This window comes from Oncorhynchus mykiss, chromosome 11 (genome assembly GCF_057628025.1).
Source record: "Oncorhynchus mykiss isolate SJ-2025 chromosome 11, ASM5762802v1, whole genome shotgun sequence".
Lineage (NCBI taxonomy): Eukaryota > Metazoa > Chordata > Actinopteri > Salmoniformes > Salmonidae > Oncorhynchus > Oncorhynchus mykiss.
This window is the reverse complement of record NC_143032.1, coordinates 86657186-86675788: the sequence shown is the minus strand read 5'-3', so window position 1 is coordinate 86675788 and position 18603 is coordinate 86657186. Positions and strand designations below refer to the sequence as shown.

General features: G+C 45.4%; 1 protein-coding gene across 1 annotated transcript in view; it reads right to left on the bottom strand.

Moving 5' to 3' along the window:
• Positions 1-252: 252 nt before the first annotated feature.
• The window catches only part of tmem8b (transmembrane protein 8B), a 251306-nt gene continuing 232955 nt past the window's right edge, over positions 253-18603 (bottom strand). The window contains exon 13 of the mRNA XM_036936604.2: positions 253-3891. Within this exon, the coding sequence (XP_036792499.2) occupies positions 3550-3891 (342 nt within the window). The 3' untranslated portion in view covers positions 253-3549. The remainder of the gene's footprint in view (positions 3892-18603) is intronic.

Genomic DNA, 18603 nt, shown 5'->3' with positions numbered 1-18603 from the left:
CTCTCTCCTCATCCTCTCAACCTCCTCTCCTTCTCTCTTCCCCCTCTCTCCTCATCCTCTCAACCTCCTCTCCTTCTCTCTTCCCCCTCTCTCCTCATCCTCTCAACCTCCCCTCCTTGCCTCTTCTCTTCTGTGTTGATGTCTGGTGACTGCTGACTTCCATTATACCAGCGACTGAAATACGATGTCGTATTTTACACTTCACCACTCATTCCACATTAAGCCACAGAAACAAATAAACACGTCATTGAGTACAGAAAAAAGAAACATTTATTTAGAGTGAATTCTCTGTTCCGGTGAGGAACAGGTCCTGACTGTAATAACAGGAGGTTTGAGGTCTTATTGTGATGTCTCTGGTATAAACCTGTTGGCCTTCTGTAGCATCCAGCTGCCTCTCTCTGTAACTGTGGTCAAAACTCTATCTCTGGTATAAACCTGTTGGCCTTCTGTAGCATCCAGCTGTCTCTCTCTGTAAGTATGGTCACTACTCTATCTCTGGTATAAACCTGTTGGCCTTCTGTAGCATACAGCTGCCTCTCTCTGTAACTATGGTCAATACTCTATCTCTGGTATAAACCTGTTGGCCTTCTGTAGCATACAGCTGCCTCTCTCTGTAACTATGGTCAATACTCTATCTCTGGTATAAACCTGTTGGCCTTCTGTAGCATACAGCTGCCTCTCTCTGTAAGTATGGTCAAACTTGTCTCTCTGCTGTAGCTGTAATGAATATAACACATCTAGCATTACTGTAACTCTATGGCCTAAACTCTAACTGTAGCAACATTCATGGCCATACTGTAGCTACATGTACAATCACCTGCCCCTTTATATGGCCTTACTACAGCTCTACGGCATTCACGTAGCTACAAACATTCAATTGCTCTTCTGTATATTATGGCCTGTACTGTCTGTTCTCTGTATGTGGCTTATAGCTCTATGGCCTTACTACAGATCTATGGCAGGCAGCTTCCCTCTATGGCCTTACTACAGATCTATGGCAGGCAGCTTCCCTCTATGGCCTTACCACAGATCTATGGCAGTCAGCTTCCCTCTATGGCCTTACTACAGATCTATGGCAGTCAGCTTCCCTCTATGGCCTTACTACAGATCTATGGCATGCAGCTTCCCTCTATGGCCTTACTACAGATCTATGGCAGGCAGCTTCCCTCTATGGCCTTATCACAGATCTATGGCATTCAGCTTCCCTCTATGGCCTTACCACAGATCTATGGCAAGCAGATGCCCCTCCTTTATGGCCTGTAGTGTTGACAACCAGCAGACTGTGTGTAAAGGCGATACATTGCAATCCAAAAGACTATTAACATTCCACAGTACAACAATATTGTATACATTTGAACTATGTGGCACTGGTAAGGCTTTATACACGCATCTAAAAACAAAATGTACAGTATTATCACATTTTTGTGTCTCAGTGCAAAATAGATTATGTTGAAAAATAACAAAAACGTGCCCTTGTTGTATTTAATTCCATTTCCGTGCACAAACAACAGAACGAATCAACATAGCTAGAAAGGTCTTCAATAGGGGCTGTGTTCCAAATGCCTCCTGTTCCCCATAGAGTACACTATGTTGACCAGCAGCCGTAGGACCTGGTCAACACCAGCAGCCGTAGGACCTGGTCAACACCAGCAGCCGTAGTACCTGGTCAACACCAGCAGCCGTAGGACCTGGTCAACACCAGCAGCCATAGGACATGGTCAACACCGTAGGCCCTGGTCAACGCCGTAGGCCCTGGTCAACGCCGTAGGCCCTGGTCAACGCCGTAGGCCCTGGTCAACGCCGTAGGCCCTGGTCAACGCCGTAGGCCCTGGTCAACGCCGTAGGCCCTGGTCAACGCCGTAGGCCTTGGTCAACGCCGTAGGCCCTGGTCAACGCCGTAGGCCCTGGTCAACGCCGTAGGCCCTGGTCAACGCCGTAGGCCCTGGTAAACACCGTAGGCCCTGGTCAACGCCGTAGGCCCTGGTCAACAATAGTACTGCTACAAAGGGAACAAGGTGCCATTTGGAATGCAGACCATCATTAAATAACACACCTATGGTGTCTGTATTAGGACATCCTCAGTCTGACCAGGACCTAATAACGCCTGCTGACGCTGTCCTAATATGGGCACCGTACAGACCTAATGTTACAGTCACCGTCAGGTAGCAGCAGTGTTCTCAGCTTCGTCTTTAAAAAGTACAGTATCCACAAACAATAGTCTCTTACTGTACTGTACGTTCACAACCCCAACAATATCAATAGAATAATATAATTATGGTGGTATTGAATAATCATGACTTTAACAGACAGACAGACAGACAGACAGACAGACAGACAGACAGACAGACAGACTCAAGTGTGTCGCCTGCTTTAACTAGTTACATTACAGTTGGTTCAAGTTCTCTGGCTTTGTTTTCCCGTCTGAATCCCCGGGGAGAGAAGGCAATGGAAGGACAGTCAGCCAGCCAGTCAGCCAGCCAGCCAGCCAATCAGTCAGCCAGCCAGTCAGCCAGCCAGTCAGTCAGCCAGCCAGTCAGTCAGTCAGCCAGCCAGCCAATCAGTCAGGAAGTCAGCCAGCCAGTCAGTCAGCCAGTCAGCCAGCCAGTCAGCCTAGCCAGTCAGCCTAGCCAGTCAGCCAGCTAATCAGTCAGACAGTCGGTCAGAAAGTCCGTCAGTGAGACAGTTAGTAGGTGTTAGATCCCACCGCTGTGCCAGCTGGTAGAGTCGGTCAGTTATGTAATCAGCTGGTACAGTCAGTAAGTGATTTAATCAGCTGGTACAGTCAGTAAGTGATTTAATCAGCTGGTACAGTCAGTCAGTGAGTTAATCAGCTAGTACAGTCAGTCAGTGAGTTAATCAGCTGGTACAGTCAGTCATTGATATAATAAGCTGGCACAGTCAGTCAGTACGTGCTAGACCCTGTCCTCAGCTGGTACAGTCAGTCAGAGTTAGGGCTAGATCCCATCCTCGGCTGGTACACTCAGTCAGTACGTGATAGATCCCATCCTCAGTTGGAAGAGTCAGTCAGTAGGTGCTAGATCCCACAACCAGCTGGTACAGTCAGTCAGTCAGTAGGTGCTAGATCCCACATCCAGCTGGTACAGTCAGTCAGTCAGTAGGTGCTATATCCTACTTCCAGCCGGTACAGTCAGTCAGTCAGTAGATGTTATATCCCATGTCCTGCTGGTACAGTCAGTCAGTCAGTAGGTGCTAGATCCCACATCCAGCTGGTACAGTCAGTCAGTCAGTAGGTGCTATATCCTACTTCCAGCCGGTACAGTCAGTCAGTCAGCAGATGTTTATCCCGTGTCCTGCTGGTACAGTCAGTCTGTAGGTGCTAGATCCCGTGTCCAGCTGGTACAGTCAGTCAATAGGTGCTAGATCCCGTGTCCATCTGGTACAGTCAGTCAGTAGGTGCTAGATCCTTTCCTCAGCTGGTACAGTCAGTCAATAGGTGCTAGATCCCGTGTATAGCTGGTACAGTCAGTCAGTAGGTGCTAGAACCTCTCTTCAGCTGGTACAGTCAGTCAGAGTTAGTGATCTCAGGTATCAGCTGATACTAATACTATTGATAGCAACTATGGCAGGGACCGGGTCCACCAATCCCATCTCCTCGTGCTCGTTGACGCACAGCTGGTAGCCACACCCCCTCCGACGTTTCAGAGGTGTGAGCTTGGTGCGGGGCTTGGCGCGGGGAGGGAGCAGGAAGCCCACGCTGCCGGCGATCAGCATGTGCCAGATAGAGTGTATGTAGAAGTAGTTGTCCTCTGTCTCCACGAAGGCATAGAGCGCCACGGCTGAAACCGCTATCATCGTCCCCGGGAACAGAAAGAACGCCCAGCGCTTCCAGGTCGGAGGGTAACATCGCCGCCGTCGCACTGTACGCACCGTCTGGAGGGGGAGGGGGGAGACAGAGAGTTGGGGAGGGAGTGGGGAGACACAGATAGTTGGGGGAGGGAGGGGGGAGACACAGATAGTTGGGGAGGGAGGGGGGAGACACAGATAGTTGGGGGAGGGAGGGGGGAGACACAGATAGTTGGGGGAGGGAGGGGGGAGACACAGATAGTTGGGGGAGGGAGTGGGGAGACACAGATAGTTGGGGGAGGGAGGGGGGAGACACAGATAGTTGGGGGAGGGAGGGGGGAGACACAGAGAGTTGGGGGAGGGAGGGGGAGACAGATAGTTGGGGGAGGGAGGGGGGAGACACAGAGAGTTGGGGGAGGGAGGGGGAGACAGATAGTTGGGGAGGGAGGGGGGAGACACAGAGAGTAAGGGAGGGAGGGGGGAGACACAGATAGTTGGGGGAGGGAGGGGGGAGACACAGATAGTTGGGGGAGGGGGGGGGGAGGGGGGAGACACAGATAGTTGGGGGAGGGAGGGGGGAGACACAGGGAGTTGGGGGAGGGAGGGGGAGACAGATAGTTGGGGGGAGGGAGGGGGAGACACAGAGAGTTGGGGGAGGGAGGGGGAGACACAGATAGTTGGGGGAGGGAGGGGGGAGACACAGATAGTTGGGAAGGGGAGGAGGGAGACACAGACAGTTGGGGGAGGGGGGAGACACAGAGAGTTGGGGGAGGGGAGAGACACAAATAGTTGGGGAGGGGAGGGGGAGAGGAGGGTGAGGGGGGAGACACAGATAGTTGGGGAGAGGAGGGGGAGGGGAGACACAGACAGTTGGGGGAGGGGGGAGACACAGACAGTTGGGGGAGGGGGGAGACACAGATAGTTGGGGAGGGAGGAGACACAGATAGTTGGGGAGAGGAGGGGGAGGGGAGACACAGACAGTTGGGGGAGGGGGGAGACACAGACAGTTGGGGGAGGGGGGAGACACAGACAGTTGGGGGAGGGGGGAGACACAGACAGTTGGGGAGGGAGGAGACACAGATAGTTGGGGAGAGGAGGGGGAGGGGAGACACAGATAGTTGGGGGGGGAGGGGGAGGGAGGGTGAGGGGAGACACAGACAGTTGGGGGAGGGGGGAGACACAGATAGTTGGGGAGGGAGGGGGGAGACACAGATAGTTGGGGGGGAGGGGGAGGGGAGACACAGATAGTTGGGGAGGGAGGGGGGAGACACAGATAGTTGGGGGAGGGATGGGGGAGACACAGACAGTTGGGGGAGGGGGGAGACACAGACAGTTGGGGAGGGGGAAGACACAGATAGTTGGGGGAGGGGGGAGACACAGATAGTTGGGGGAGGGAGGGGGGAGACACAGATAGTTGGGGGAGGGGGAAGACACAGATAGTTGGGGGAGGGGGGAGACACAGATAGTTGGGGGAGGGAGGGGGGAGACACAGACAGTTGGGGGAGGGGGGAGACACAGATAGTTGGGGAGGGAGGGGGAGACACAGATAGTTGGGGGAGGGAGGGGGGAGACACAGACAGTTGGGGGAGGGGGGAGACACAGATAGTTGGGGGAGGGGGGAGAAACAGACAGTTGGGGGAGGGGGGAGACACAGATAGTTGGGGAGGGGTGAGACAGAGATACAGTCAGAGAGTAGATCCCAAGCTTCATTAATTATGAACAAGACACAGATCAATAACACATAATAACAACATAATAAAAAGATCAATAACACATAATAACAACACAATCAAAAGATCAATAACACATAATAGTAACAAGACCACGTGCACCTTAGGAGCAATAGGAGAGTCCATAGAATCAGGAGAAAGGCATCCGACTCTGGGAGTACTGTTGAACTGCTCGCTGTATCTATAGGTCTAGGAACTAGGAGAGTACCGTTCAACTGTATCTATAGGTCTAGGAACTAGGAGAGTACCGTTCAACTGTATCTATAGGTCTAGGAACTAGGAGAGTACCGTTCAACTGTATCTATAGGTCTAGGAACTAGGAGAGTACCGTTCAACTGTATCTATAGGTCTAGGAACTAGGAGAGTACCGTTCAACTGTATCTATTGGTCAAGGAACTAGGAGAGTACCGTTCAACTGTATCTATTGGTCTAGGAACTAGGAGAGTACCGTTCAACTGTATCTATAGGTCTAGGAACTAGGAGAGTACCGTTCAACTGTATCTATAGGTCTAGGAACTAGGAGAGTACCGTTCAACTGTATCTATAGGTCTAGGAACTAGGAGAGTACCGTTCAACTGTATCTATAAGTCTAGGAACTAGGAGAGTACCGTTCAACTGTATCTATAGGTCTAGGAACTAGGAGAGTACCGTTCAACTGTATCTATAAGTCTAGGAACTAGGAGAGTACAGTTCAACTGTATCTTTAGGTCTAGGAACTAGGAGAGTACCGTTCAACTGTATCTATAGGTCTAGGAACTAGGAGAGTACCGTTCAACCGCTCGCTGTATCTATAGGTCTAGGAACTAGGAGAGTACCGTTCAACTGTATCTATTGGTCTAGGAACTAGGAGAGTACCGTTCAACTGCTCGCTGTATCTATAGGTCTAGGAACTAGGAGAGTACCGTTCAACTGCTCACTGTATCTATTGGTCTAGGAACTAGGAGAGTACCGTTCAACTGTATCTATAGGTCTAGGAACTAGGAGAGTACCGTTCAACTGTATCTATAGGTCTAGGAACTAGGAGAGTACCGTTCAACTGTATCTATAAGTCTAGGAACTAGGAGAGTACCGTTCAACTGTATCTATAGGTCTAGGAACTAGGAGAGTACCGTTCAACTGTATCTATAGGTCTAGGAACTAGGAGAGTACCGTTCAACTGTATCTATAGGTCTAGGAACTAGGAGAGTACCGTTCAACTGTATCTATAGGTCTAGGAACTAGGAGAGTACCGTTCAACTGTATCTATAAGTCTAGGAACTAGGAGAGTACAGTTCAACTGCATCTATAGGTCTAGGAACTAGGAGAGTACCGTTCAATTGTATCTATAGGTCTAGGAACTAGGAGAGTACCGTTCAACTGCTCGCTGTATCTATTGGTCTAGGAACTAGGAGAGTACCGTTCAACTGTATCTATTGGTCTAGGAACTAGGAGAGTACCGCTCAACTGTATCTATAGGTCTAGGAACTAGGAGAGTACCGTTCAACTGTATCTATAGGTCTAGGAACTAGGAGAGTACCGTTCAACTGTATCTATAAGTCTAGGAACTAGGAGAGTACAGTTCAACTGTATCTTTAGGTCTAGGAACTAGGAGAGTACCGTTCAACTGTATCTATAGGTCTAGGAACTAGGAGAGTACCGTTCAACCGCTCGCTGTATCTATAGGTCTAGGAACTAGGAGAGTACCGTTCAACTGTATCTATTGGTCTAGGAACTAGGAGAGTACCGTTCAACTGTATCTATTGGTCTAGGAACTAGGAGAGTACCGTTCAACCGCTCGCTGTATCTATTGATCAAGGAACTAGGAGAGTACCGTTCAACTGTATCTATAGGTCAAGGAACTAGGAGAGTACCGTTCAACTGTATCTATAGGTCTAGGAACTAGGAGAGTACCGTTCAACTGCTCGCTGTATCTATTGGTCTAGGAACTAGGAGAGTACCGTTCAACTGTATCTATTGGTCTAGGAACTAGGAGAGTACCGCTCAACTGTATCTATAGGTCTAGGAACTAGGAGAGTACCGTTCAACTGTATCTATAGGTCTAGGAACTAGGAGAGTACCGTTCAACTGCTCGCTGTATCTATAGGTCTAGGAACTAGGAGAGTACCGTTCAACTGTATCTATTGGTCTAGGAACTAGGAGAGTACCGTTCAACCGCTCGCTTTATCTATTGATCAAGGAACTAGGAGAGTACCGTTCAACTGTATCTATAGGTCAAGGAACTAGGAGAGTACCGTTCAACTGTATCTATAGGTCTAGGAACTAGGAGAGTACCGTTCAACCGCTCGCTGTATCTATAGGTCTAGGAACTAGGAGAGTACCGTTCAACTGCTCGCTGTATCTATTGGTCAAGGAACTAGGAGAGTACCGTTCAACTGTATCTATAAGTCTAGGAACTAGGAGAGTACCGTTCAACTGTATCTATAGGTCTAGGAACTAGGAGAGTACCGTTCAACTGTATCTATAGGTCTAGGAACTAGGAGAGTACCGTTCAACTGTATCTATAGGTCTAGGAACTAGGAGAGTACCGTTCAACTGTATCTATAGGTCTAGGAACTAGGAGAGTACCGTTCAACTGTATCTATAGGTCTAGGAACTAGGAGAGTACCGTTCAACCGCTCGCTGTATCTATAGGTCTAGGAACTAGGAGAGTACCGTTCAACTGCTCGCTGTATCTATTGGTCAAGGAACTAGGAGAGTACCGTTCAACTGTATCTATAAGTCTAGGAACTAGGAGAGTACCGTTCAACTGTATCTATAGGTCTAGGAACTAGGAGAGTACCGTTCAACTGTATCTATAGGTCTAGGAACTAGGAGAGTACCGTTCAACTGTATCTATAGGTCTAGGAACAAGGAGAGTACCGTTCAACTGTATCTATAAGTCTAGGAACTAGGAGAGTACCGTTCAACTGTATCTATAGGTCTAGGACCTAGGAGAGTACCGTTCAACTGTATCTATAAGTCTAGGAACTAGGAGAGTACCGTTCAACTGTATCTATAAGTCTAGGAACTAGGAGAGTACCGTTCAACTGCATCTATAGGTCTAGGAACTAGGAGAGTACCGTTCAACTGTATCTATAGGTCTAGGAACTAGGAGAGTACCGTTCAACTGCTCGCTGTATCTATTGGTCTAGGAACTAGGAGAGTACCGTTCAACTGTATCTATTGGTCTAGGAACTAGGAGAGTACCGCTCAACTGTATCTATAGGTCTAGGAACTAGGAGAGTACCGTTCAACTGTATCTATAGGTCTAGGAACTAGGAGAGTACCGTTCAACTGCTCGCTGTATCTATAGGTCTAGGAACTAGGAGAGTACCGTTCAACTGTATCTATAGGTCAAGGAACTAGGAGAGTACCGTTCAACTGTATCTATAGGTCTAGGAACTAGGAGAGTACCGTTCAACCGCTCGCTGTATCTATAGGTCAAGGAACTAGGAGAGTACCGTTCAACTGTATCTATAAGTCTAGGAACTAGGAGAGTACCGTTCAACTGCTCGCTGTATCTATTGGTCAAGGAACTAGGAGAGTACCGTTCAACTGTATCTATAAGTCTAGGAACTAGGAGAGTACCGTTCAACTGTATCTATAAGTCTAGGAACTAGGAGAGTACCGTTCAACTGTATCTATAGGTCTAGGAACTAGGAGAGTACCGTTCAACTGTATCTATAGGTCTGGGAACTAGGAGAGTACCGTTCAACTGTATCTATAAGTCTAGGAACTAGGAGAGTACCGTTCAACTGTATCTATAGGTCTAGGAACTAGGAGAGTACCGTTCAACTGTATCTATAAGTCTAGGAACTAGAAGAGTACAGTTCAACTGTATCTTTAGGTCTAGGAACTAGGAGAGTACCGTTCAACTGTATCTATAGGTCTAGGAACTAGGAGAGTACCGTTCAACCGCTCGCTGTATCTATAGGTCTAGGAACTAGGAGAGTACCGTTCAACTGTATCTATTGGTCTAGGAACTAGGAGAGTACCGTTCAACTGCTCGCTGTATCTATAGGTCTAGGAACTAGGAGAGTACCGTTCAACTGCTCGCTGTATCTATAGGTCTAGGAACTAGGAGAGTACCGTTCAACTGCTCGCTGTATCTATTGGTCTAGGAACTAGGAGAGTACCGTTCAACTGTATCTATTGGTCTAGGAACTAGGAGAGTACCGTTCAACCGCTCGCTGTATCTATTGATCAAGGAACTAGGAGAGTACCGTTCAACTGTATCTATAGGTCAAGGAACTAGGAGAGTACCGTTCAACTGTATCTATAGGTCTAGGAACTAGGAGAGTACCGTTCAACCGCTCGCTGTATCTATAGGTCTAGGAACTAGGAGAGTACCGTTCAACTGCTCGCTGTATCTATTGGTCAAGGAACTAGGAGAGTACGGTTCAACTGTATCTATAAGTCTAGGAACTAGGAGAGCACCGTTCAACTGTATCTATAAGTCTAGGAACTAGGAGAGTACCGTTCAACTGTATCTATAGGTCTAGGACCTAGGAGAGTACCGTTCAACTGTATCTATAGGTCTAGGAACTAGGAGAGTACCGTTCAACTGTATCTATAGGTCTAGAAACTAGGAGAGTACCGTTCAACTGTATCTATAAGTCTAGGAACTAGGAGAGTACCGTTCAACTGTATCTATAAGTCTAGGAACTAGGAGAGTACCGTTCAACTGTATCTATAGGTCTAGGAACTAGGAGAGTACCGTTCAACTGTATCTATAGGTCTAGGAACTAGGAGAGTACCATTCAACTGTATCTATAGGTCTAGGAACTAGGAGAGTACCGTTCAACTGCTCGCTGTATCTATAGGTATAGGAACTAGGAGAGTACCGTTCAACTGTATCTATAGGTCTAGGAACTAGGAGAGTACCGTTCAACTGCTCGCTGTATCTATAGGTCTAGGAACTAGGAGAGTACCGTTCAACTGCTCGCTGTATCTATTGGTCTAGGAACTAGGAGAGTACAGTTCAACTGTATATATTGGTCTAGGAACTAGGAGAGTACCGTTCAACTGCTCGCTGTATCTATTGGTCTAGGAACTAGGAGAGTACCGTTCAACTGTATCTATTGGTCTAGGAACTAGGAGTGTACCGTTCAACTGTATCTATAGGTCTAGGAACTAGGAGTGTACCGTTCAACTGTATCTATAGGTCTAGGAACTAGGAGAGTACCGTTCAACTGCTCGCTGTATCTATTGGTCTAGGAACTAGGAGAGTACCGTTCAACTGTATCTATTGGTCTAGGAACTAGGAGAGTACCGTTCAACTGCTCGCTGTATCTATAGGTCTAGGAACTAGGAGAGTACCGTTCAACTGCTCACTGTATCTATAGGTCTAGGAACTAGGAGAGTACCGTTCAACTGTATCTATAGGTCTAGGAACTAGGAGAGTACCGTTCAACTGCATCTATAGGTCTAGGAACTAGGAGAGTACCGTTCAACTGTATCTATAGGTCTAGGAACTAGGAGAGTACCGTTCAACTGTATCTATTGGTCTAGGAACTAGGAGAGTACCGTTCAACTGTATCTATAAGTCTAGGAACTAGGAGAGTACCGTTCAACTGTATCTATTGGTCAAGGAACTAGGAGAGTACAGTTCAACTGCATCTATAGGTCTAGGAACTAGGAGAGTACCGTTCAACTGTATCTATAGGTCTAGGAACTAGGAGAGTACCGTTCAACTGTATCTATAAGTCTAGGAACTAGGAGAGTACCGTTCAACTGTATCTATAGGTCTAGGAACTAGGAGAGTACCGTTCAACTGTATCTATAAGTCTAGGAACTAGGAGAGTACCGTTCAACTGCTCGCTGTATCTATAGGTCTAGGAACTAGGAGAGTACCGTTCAACTGCTCGCTGTATCTATTGGTCTAGGAACTAGGAGAGTACCGTTCAACTGTATCTATAAGTCTAGGAACTAGGAGAGTACCGTTCAACTGCTCGCTGTATCTATAGGTCTAGGAACTAGGAGAGTACCGTTCAACTGCTCGCTGTATCTATAAGTCTAGGAACTAGGAGAGTACCGTTCAACTGTATCTATAGGTCTAGGAACTAGGAGAGTACCGTTCAACTGTATCTATAGGTCTAGGAACTAGGAGAGTACCGTTCAACCGCTCGCTGTATCTATAGGTCTAGGAACTAGGAGAGTACCGTTCAACTGCTCGCTGTATCTATTGGTCAAGGAACTAGGAGAGTACCGTTCAACTGTATCTATAAGTCTAGGAACTAGGAGAGTACCGTTCAACTGTATCTATAAGTCTAGGAACTAGGAGAGTACCGTTCAACTGTATCTATAGGTCTAGGAACTAGGAGAGTACCGTTCAACTGTATCTATAAGTCTAGGAACTAGAAGAGTACAGTTCAACTGTATCTTTAGGTCTAGGAACTAGGAGAGTACCGTTCAACTGTATCTATAGGTCTAGGAACTAGGAGAGTACCGTTCAACCGCTCGCTGTATCTATAGGTCTAGGAACTAGGAGAGTACCGTTCAACTGTATCTATTGGTCTAGGAACTAGGAGAGTACCGTTCAACTGCTCGCTGTATCTATAGGTCTAGGAACTAGGAGAGTACCGTTCAACTGCTCGCTGTATCTATTGGTCTAGGAACTAGGAGAGTACCGTTCAACTGTATCTATAGGTCTAGGAACTAGGAGAGTACCGTTCAACTGTATCTATAGGTCTAGGAACTAGGAGAGTACCGTTCAACTGCTCGCTGTATCTATAGGTCTAGGAACTAGGAGAGTACCGTTCAACTGCTCACTGTATCTATAGGTCTAGGAACTAGGAGAGTACCGTTCAACTGTATCTATAGGTCTAGGAACTAGGAGAGTACCGTTCAACTGTATCTATTGGTCTAGGAACTAGGAGAGTACCGTTCAACTGTATCTATAAGTCTAGGAACTAGGAGAGTACCGTTCAACTGTATCTATTGGTCAAGGAACTAGGAGAGTACAGTTCAACTGCATCTATAGGTCTAGGAACTAGGAGAGTACCGTTCAACTGTATCTATAGGTCTAGGAACTAGGAGAGTACCGTTCAACTGTATCTATAAGTCTAGGAACTAGGAGAGTACCGTTCAACTGTATCTATAGGTCTAGGAACTAGGAGAGTACCGTTCAACTGTATCTATAAGTCTAGGAACTAGGAGAGTACCGTTCAACTGCTCGCTGTATCTATAGGTCTAGGAACTAGGAGAGTACCGTTCAACTGCTCGCTGTATCTATTGGTCTAGGAACTAGGAGAGTACCGTTCAACTGTATCTATAAGTCTAGGAACTAGGAGAGTACCGTTCAACTGCTCGCTGTATCTATAGGTCTAGGAACTAGGAGAGTACCGTTCAACTGCTCGCTGTATCTATAAGTCTAGGAACTAGGAGAGTACCGTTCAACTGTATCTATAGGTCTAGGAACTAGGAGAGTACCGTTCAACTGTATCTATAGGTCTAGGAACTAGGAGAGTACCGTTCAACCGCTCGCTGTATCTATAGGTCTAGGAACTAGGAGAGTACCGTTCAACTGCTCGCTGTATCTATTGGTCAAGGAACTAGGAGAGTACCGTTCAACTGTATCTATAAGTCTAGGAACTAGGAGAGTACCGTTCAACTGTATCTATAAGTCTAGGAACTAGGAGAGTACCGTTCAACTGTATCTATAGGTCTAGGAACTAGGAGAGTACCGTTCAACTGTATCTATAGGTCTGGGAACTAGGAGAGTACCGTTCAACTGTATCTATAAGTCTAGGAACTAGGAGAGTACCGTTCAACTGTATCTATAGGTCTAGGAACTAGGAGAGTACCGTTCAACTGTATCTATAAGTCTAGGAACTAGAAGAGTACAGTTCAACTGTATCTTTAGGTCTAGGAACTAGGAGAGTACCGTTCAACTGTATCTATAGGTCTAGGAACTAGGAGAGTACCGTTCAACCGCTCGCTGTATCTATAGGTCTAGGAACTAGGAGAGTACCGTTCAACTGTATCTATTGGTCTAGGAACTAGGAGAGTACCGTTCAACTGCTCGCTGTATCTATAGGTCTAGGAACTAGGAGAGTACCGTTCAACTGCTCGCTGTATCTATTGGTCTAGGAACTAGGAGAGTACCGTTCAACTGTATCTATAGGTCTAGGAACTAGGAGAGTACCGTTCAACTGTATCTATAGGTCTAGGAACTAGGAGAGTACCGTTCAACTGCTCGCTGTATCTATAGGTCTAGGAACTAGGAGAGTACAGTTCAACTGTATCTATTGGTCTAGGAACTAGGAGAGTACCGTTCAACTGTATCTATAGGTCTAGGAACTAGGAGAGTACCGTTCAACTGCTCGCTGTATCTATTGGTCTAGGAACTAGGAGAGTACCGTTCAACTGTATCTTTAGGTCTAGGAACTAGGAGAGTACAGTTCAACTGTATCTATAGGTCTAGGAACTAGGAGAGTACCGTTCAACTGCTCGCTGTATCTATTGGTCTAGGAACTAGGAGAGTACCGTTCAACTGTATCTATTGGTCTAGGAACTAGGAGAGTACCGTTCAACCGCTCGCTGTATCTATTGATCAAGGAACTAGGAGAGTACCGTTCAACTGTATCTATAGGTCAAGGAACTAGGAGAGTACCGTTCAACTGTATCTATAGGTCTAGGAACTAGGAGAGTACCGTTCAACCGCTCGCTGTATCTATAGGTCTAGGAACTAGGAGAGTACCGTTCAACTGCTCGCTGTATCTATTGGTCAAGGAACTAGGAGAGTACGGTTCAACTGTATCTATAAGTCTAGGAACTAGGAGAGCACCGTTCAACTGTATCTATAAGTCTAGGAACTAGGAGAGTACCGTTCAACTGTATCTATAGGTCTAGGACCTAGGAGAGTACCGTTCAACTGTATCTATAGGTCTAGGAACTAGGAGAGTACCGTTCAACTGTATCTATAAGTCTAGGAACTAGAAGAGTACAGTTCAACTGTATCTTTAGGTCTAGGAACTAGGAGAGTACCGTTCAACTGTATCTATAGGTCTAGGAACTAGGAGAGTACCGTTCAACTGTATCTATTGGTCTAGGAACTAGGAGAGTACCGTTCAACTGTATCTATTGGTCTAGGAACTAGGAGAGTACCGTTCAACTGCTCGCTGTATCTATAGGTCTAGGAACTAGGAGAGTACCGTTCAACTGCTCACTGTATCTATAGGTCTAGGAACTAGGAGAGTACCGTTCAACTGTATCTATAGGTCTAGGAACTAGGAGTGTACCGTTCAACTGTATCTATAGGTCTAGGAACTAGGAGAGTACCGTTCAACTGTATCTATAGGTCTAGGAACTAGGAGAGTACCGTTCAACTGCATCTATAGGTCTAGGAACTAGGAGAGTACCGTTCAACTGTATCTATAGGTCTAGGAACTAGGAGAGTACCGTTCAACTGTATCTATAAGTCTAGGAACTAGGAGAGTACCGTTCAACTGCTCGCTGTATCTATAGGTCTAGGAACTAGGAGAGTACCGTTCAACTGTATCTATTGGTCTAGGAACTAGGAGAGTACCGCTCAACTGTATCTATAGGTCTAGGAACTAGGAGAGTACCGTTCAACTGCTCGCTGTATCTATAGGTCTAGGAACTAGGAGAGTACCGTTCAACTGCTCGCTGTATCTATAAGTCTAGGAACTAGGAGAGTACCGTTCAACTGTATCTATAGGTCTAGGAACTAGGAGAGTACCGTTCAACTGTATCTATAGGTCTAGGAACTAGGAGAGTACCGTTCAACTGTATCTATAGGTCTAGGAACTAGGAGAGTACCGTTCAACCGCTCGCTGTATCTATAGGTCTAGGAACTAGGAGAGTACCGTTCAACTGTATCTATAGGTCTAGGAACTAGGAGAGTACCGTTCAACTGTATCTATAGGTCTAGGAACTAGGAGAGTACCGTTCAACTGTATCTATAAGTCTAGGAACTAGGAGAGTACCGTTCAACTGTATCTATAGGTCTAGGAACTAGGAGAGTACCGTTCAACTGTATCTATAGGTCAAGGAACTAGGAGAGTACCGTTCAACTGTATCTATAAGTCTAGGAACTAGGAGAGTACCGTTCAACCGCTCGCTGTATCTATAGGTCTAGGAACTAGGAGAGTACCGTTCAACTGTATCTATTGGTCTAGGAACTAGGAGAGTACCGCTCAACTGTATCTATAGGTCTAGGAACTAGGAGAGTACCGTTCAACTGTATCTATTGGTCTAGGAACTAGGAGAGTACCGTTCAACTGTATCTATAGGTCTAGGAACTAGGAGAGTACCGTTCAACTGTATCTATAGGTCTAGGAACTAGGAGAGTACCGTTCAACCGCTCGCTGTATCTATAGGTCTAGGAACTAGGAGAGTACCGTTCAACTGCTCGCTGTATCTATTGGTCAAGGAACTAGGAGAGTACCGTTCAACTGTATCTATTGGTCTAGGAACTAGGAGAGTACCGTTAAACTGTATCTATAGGTCTAGGAACTAGGAGAGTACCGTTAAACTGTATCTATAGGTCTAGGAACTAGGAGAGTACCGTTCAACTGTATCTATTGGTCTAGGAACTAGGAGAGTACCGTTCAACTGCTCGCTGTATCTATTGGTCTAGGAACTAGGAGAGTACCGTTCAACTGTATCTATAGGTCAAGGAACTAGGAGAGTACCGTTCAACTGCTCGCTGTATCTATAGGTCTAGGAACTAGGAGAGTACCGTTCAACTGCTCGCTGTATCTATAGGTCTAGGAACTAGGAGAGTACCGTTCAGCTGTATCTATAAGTCTAGGAACTAGGACGTAAACTTCTGCAGTAAATCTAGCACGCTGTATTTGTCCTGTTGTCTTGACAATCTGTTGTTCCACAAGTCCATCTCAATCAAGTATCTTACTCAGCAACACACACGCATTAACAATGCTCCACACCTGACTGAGTGATGTATTGTGTGTGTGTGTGTGTGTGTGTGTGTGTGTGTGTGTGTGTGTGTGTGTGTGTGTGTGTGTGTGTGTGTGTGTGTGTGTGTGTGTGTGTGTGTGTGTGTGTGCTTGCGTGCGTGCGTGCGTGCGTGTGTGTGTGTACCAGTGTTTTGCCCTGGGCAACAATCTCACAGTGAGCTGCTTCCTGCATTTGTCCCACTCAGTCTCAGGTGTCTCTGCATCTCAGTCTCAGGGGTCTCTGTCATCTCAGTCTCAGGGGTCTCTGTCATCTCAGTCTCAGGGGTCTCTGTCATCTCAGTCTCAGGGGTCTCTGTCATCTCAGTCTCAGGGGTCTCTGTCATCTCAGTCTCAGGGGTCTCTATCATCTCAGTCTCAGGGGTCTCTGTCATCTCAGTCTCAGTGGTCTCTACCATCTCAGTCTCAGGGGTCTCTGCCATCTCAGTCTCAGGGGTCTCTGTCATCTCAATCTCAGGGGTCTCTGTCATCTCAGTCTCAGGGGTCTCTGTCATCTCAGTCTCAGGGGTCTCTGCCATCTCAGTCTCAGGGGTCTCTGTCATCTCAGTCTCAGCGGTCTCTGTCATCTCAGTCTCAGTGTCACACTAGTTGCTGTTACTAGGAGAACATTAGGTTTTTATTTATCAGTGACTACAGAATATAATTATAATTTATCAGTGACTACAGAATATAATTATAATTTATCAGTGATTACAGAATATAATTATAATTTATCACTGATTACAGAACATAATTATCATTTATCATTGATTACAGAATATAATTATAATTTATCAGTGATAGCTGAATATAATTATAATTTATCACTGATTATAGAGTATAATTATCATTCATCAGTGATTACAGAATATAATTATAATTTATCAGTGACTACAGAATATAATTATCATTTATCAGTGACTACAGAATATAATTATCATTTATTAGTGATTACAGAATATAATTATCATTCATCACTGATTACAGAATATAACTATCATTCATCAGTGATTACAGAATATAATTATAATTTATCAGTGACTACAGAATATAATTATCATTTATCAGTGACTACAAAATATAATTATCATTTATCAGTGACTACAGAATATAATTATCATTCATCAGTGATTACAGAATATAATTATAATTTATCAGTGACTACAGAATATAATTATCATTTATCAGTGATTACAGAATATAATTATAATTTATCAGTTACTACAGAATATAATTATCATTCATCAGTGATTACAGAATATAATTATAATTTATCAGTGACTACAGAATATAATTATCATTCATCAGTGATTACAGAATATAATTATAATTTATCAGTGATTACAGAATATAATTATAATTTATCACTGATTACAGAACATAATTATCATTTATCATTGATTACAGAATATAATTATAATTTATCAGTTACTACAGAATATAATTATAATTTATCAGTGATTACAGAATATAATTATAATTTATCACTGATTACAGAATAGAATTATAATTTATCAGTTACTACAGAATATAATTATCCTTCGTTAGTGATTACAGAATATAATTATAATTTATCAGTGACTACAGAATATAATTATAATTTATCACTGATTACAGAACATAATTAGCGCCATACATCATTCCTTCATTTCTGACCAGTTTCCCAGTCTCCGCCGATGAAAAACATCCCCACAGCATGATGCTGCCACCACCATGCTTCACTGTGGGGATGGCATTCTCAGGGTGGTGAGAGGTGTTGGGTTTGCGCCAGATATAGCATTTTCCTTGATTGCCAAAAAGCTCAATTTTAGTCTAATCTGACCAGAGTACCTTCTTCCATATGTTTGGTGAGTCTCCAAAATGCCTTTTTGCGAACACCAAACGTGTTTGCTTATTTTTTTTCTTTAAGCAATGGATTTTTTTCTGGCCACTCTTCCATAAAGCCCAGCTCTGTGGAGTGTACAGCTTAAAGTGGTCCTATGGACAGATTCTCCAATCTCCGCTGTGGAGCTTTGTGGCTCCTTCAGGGTTTTCTTTGGTCTCTTTGCTGCCTCTCTGATTAATGCCCTCCTAGCCTGGTCTGTGAGTTTAGGTGGGCGGCCCTCTCTTGACAGGTTTGTTGTGGTGCCATATTCTTTCCATGTTTTAATAATGGATTTTAATGGTGCTCC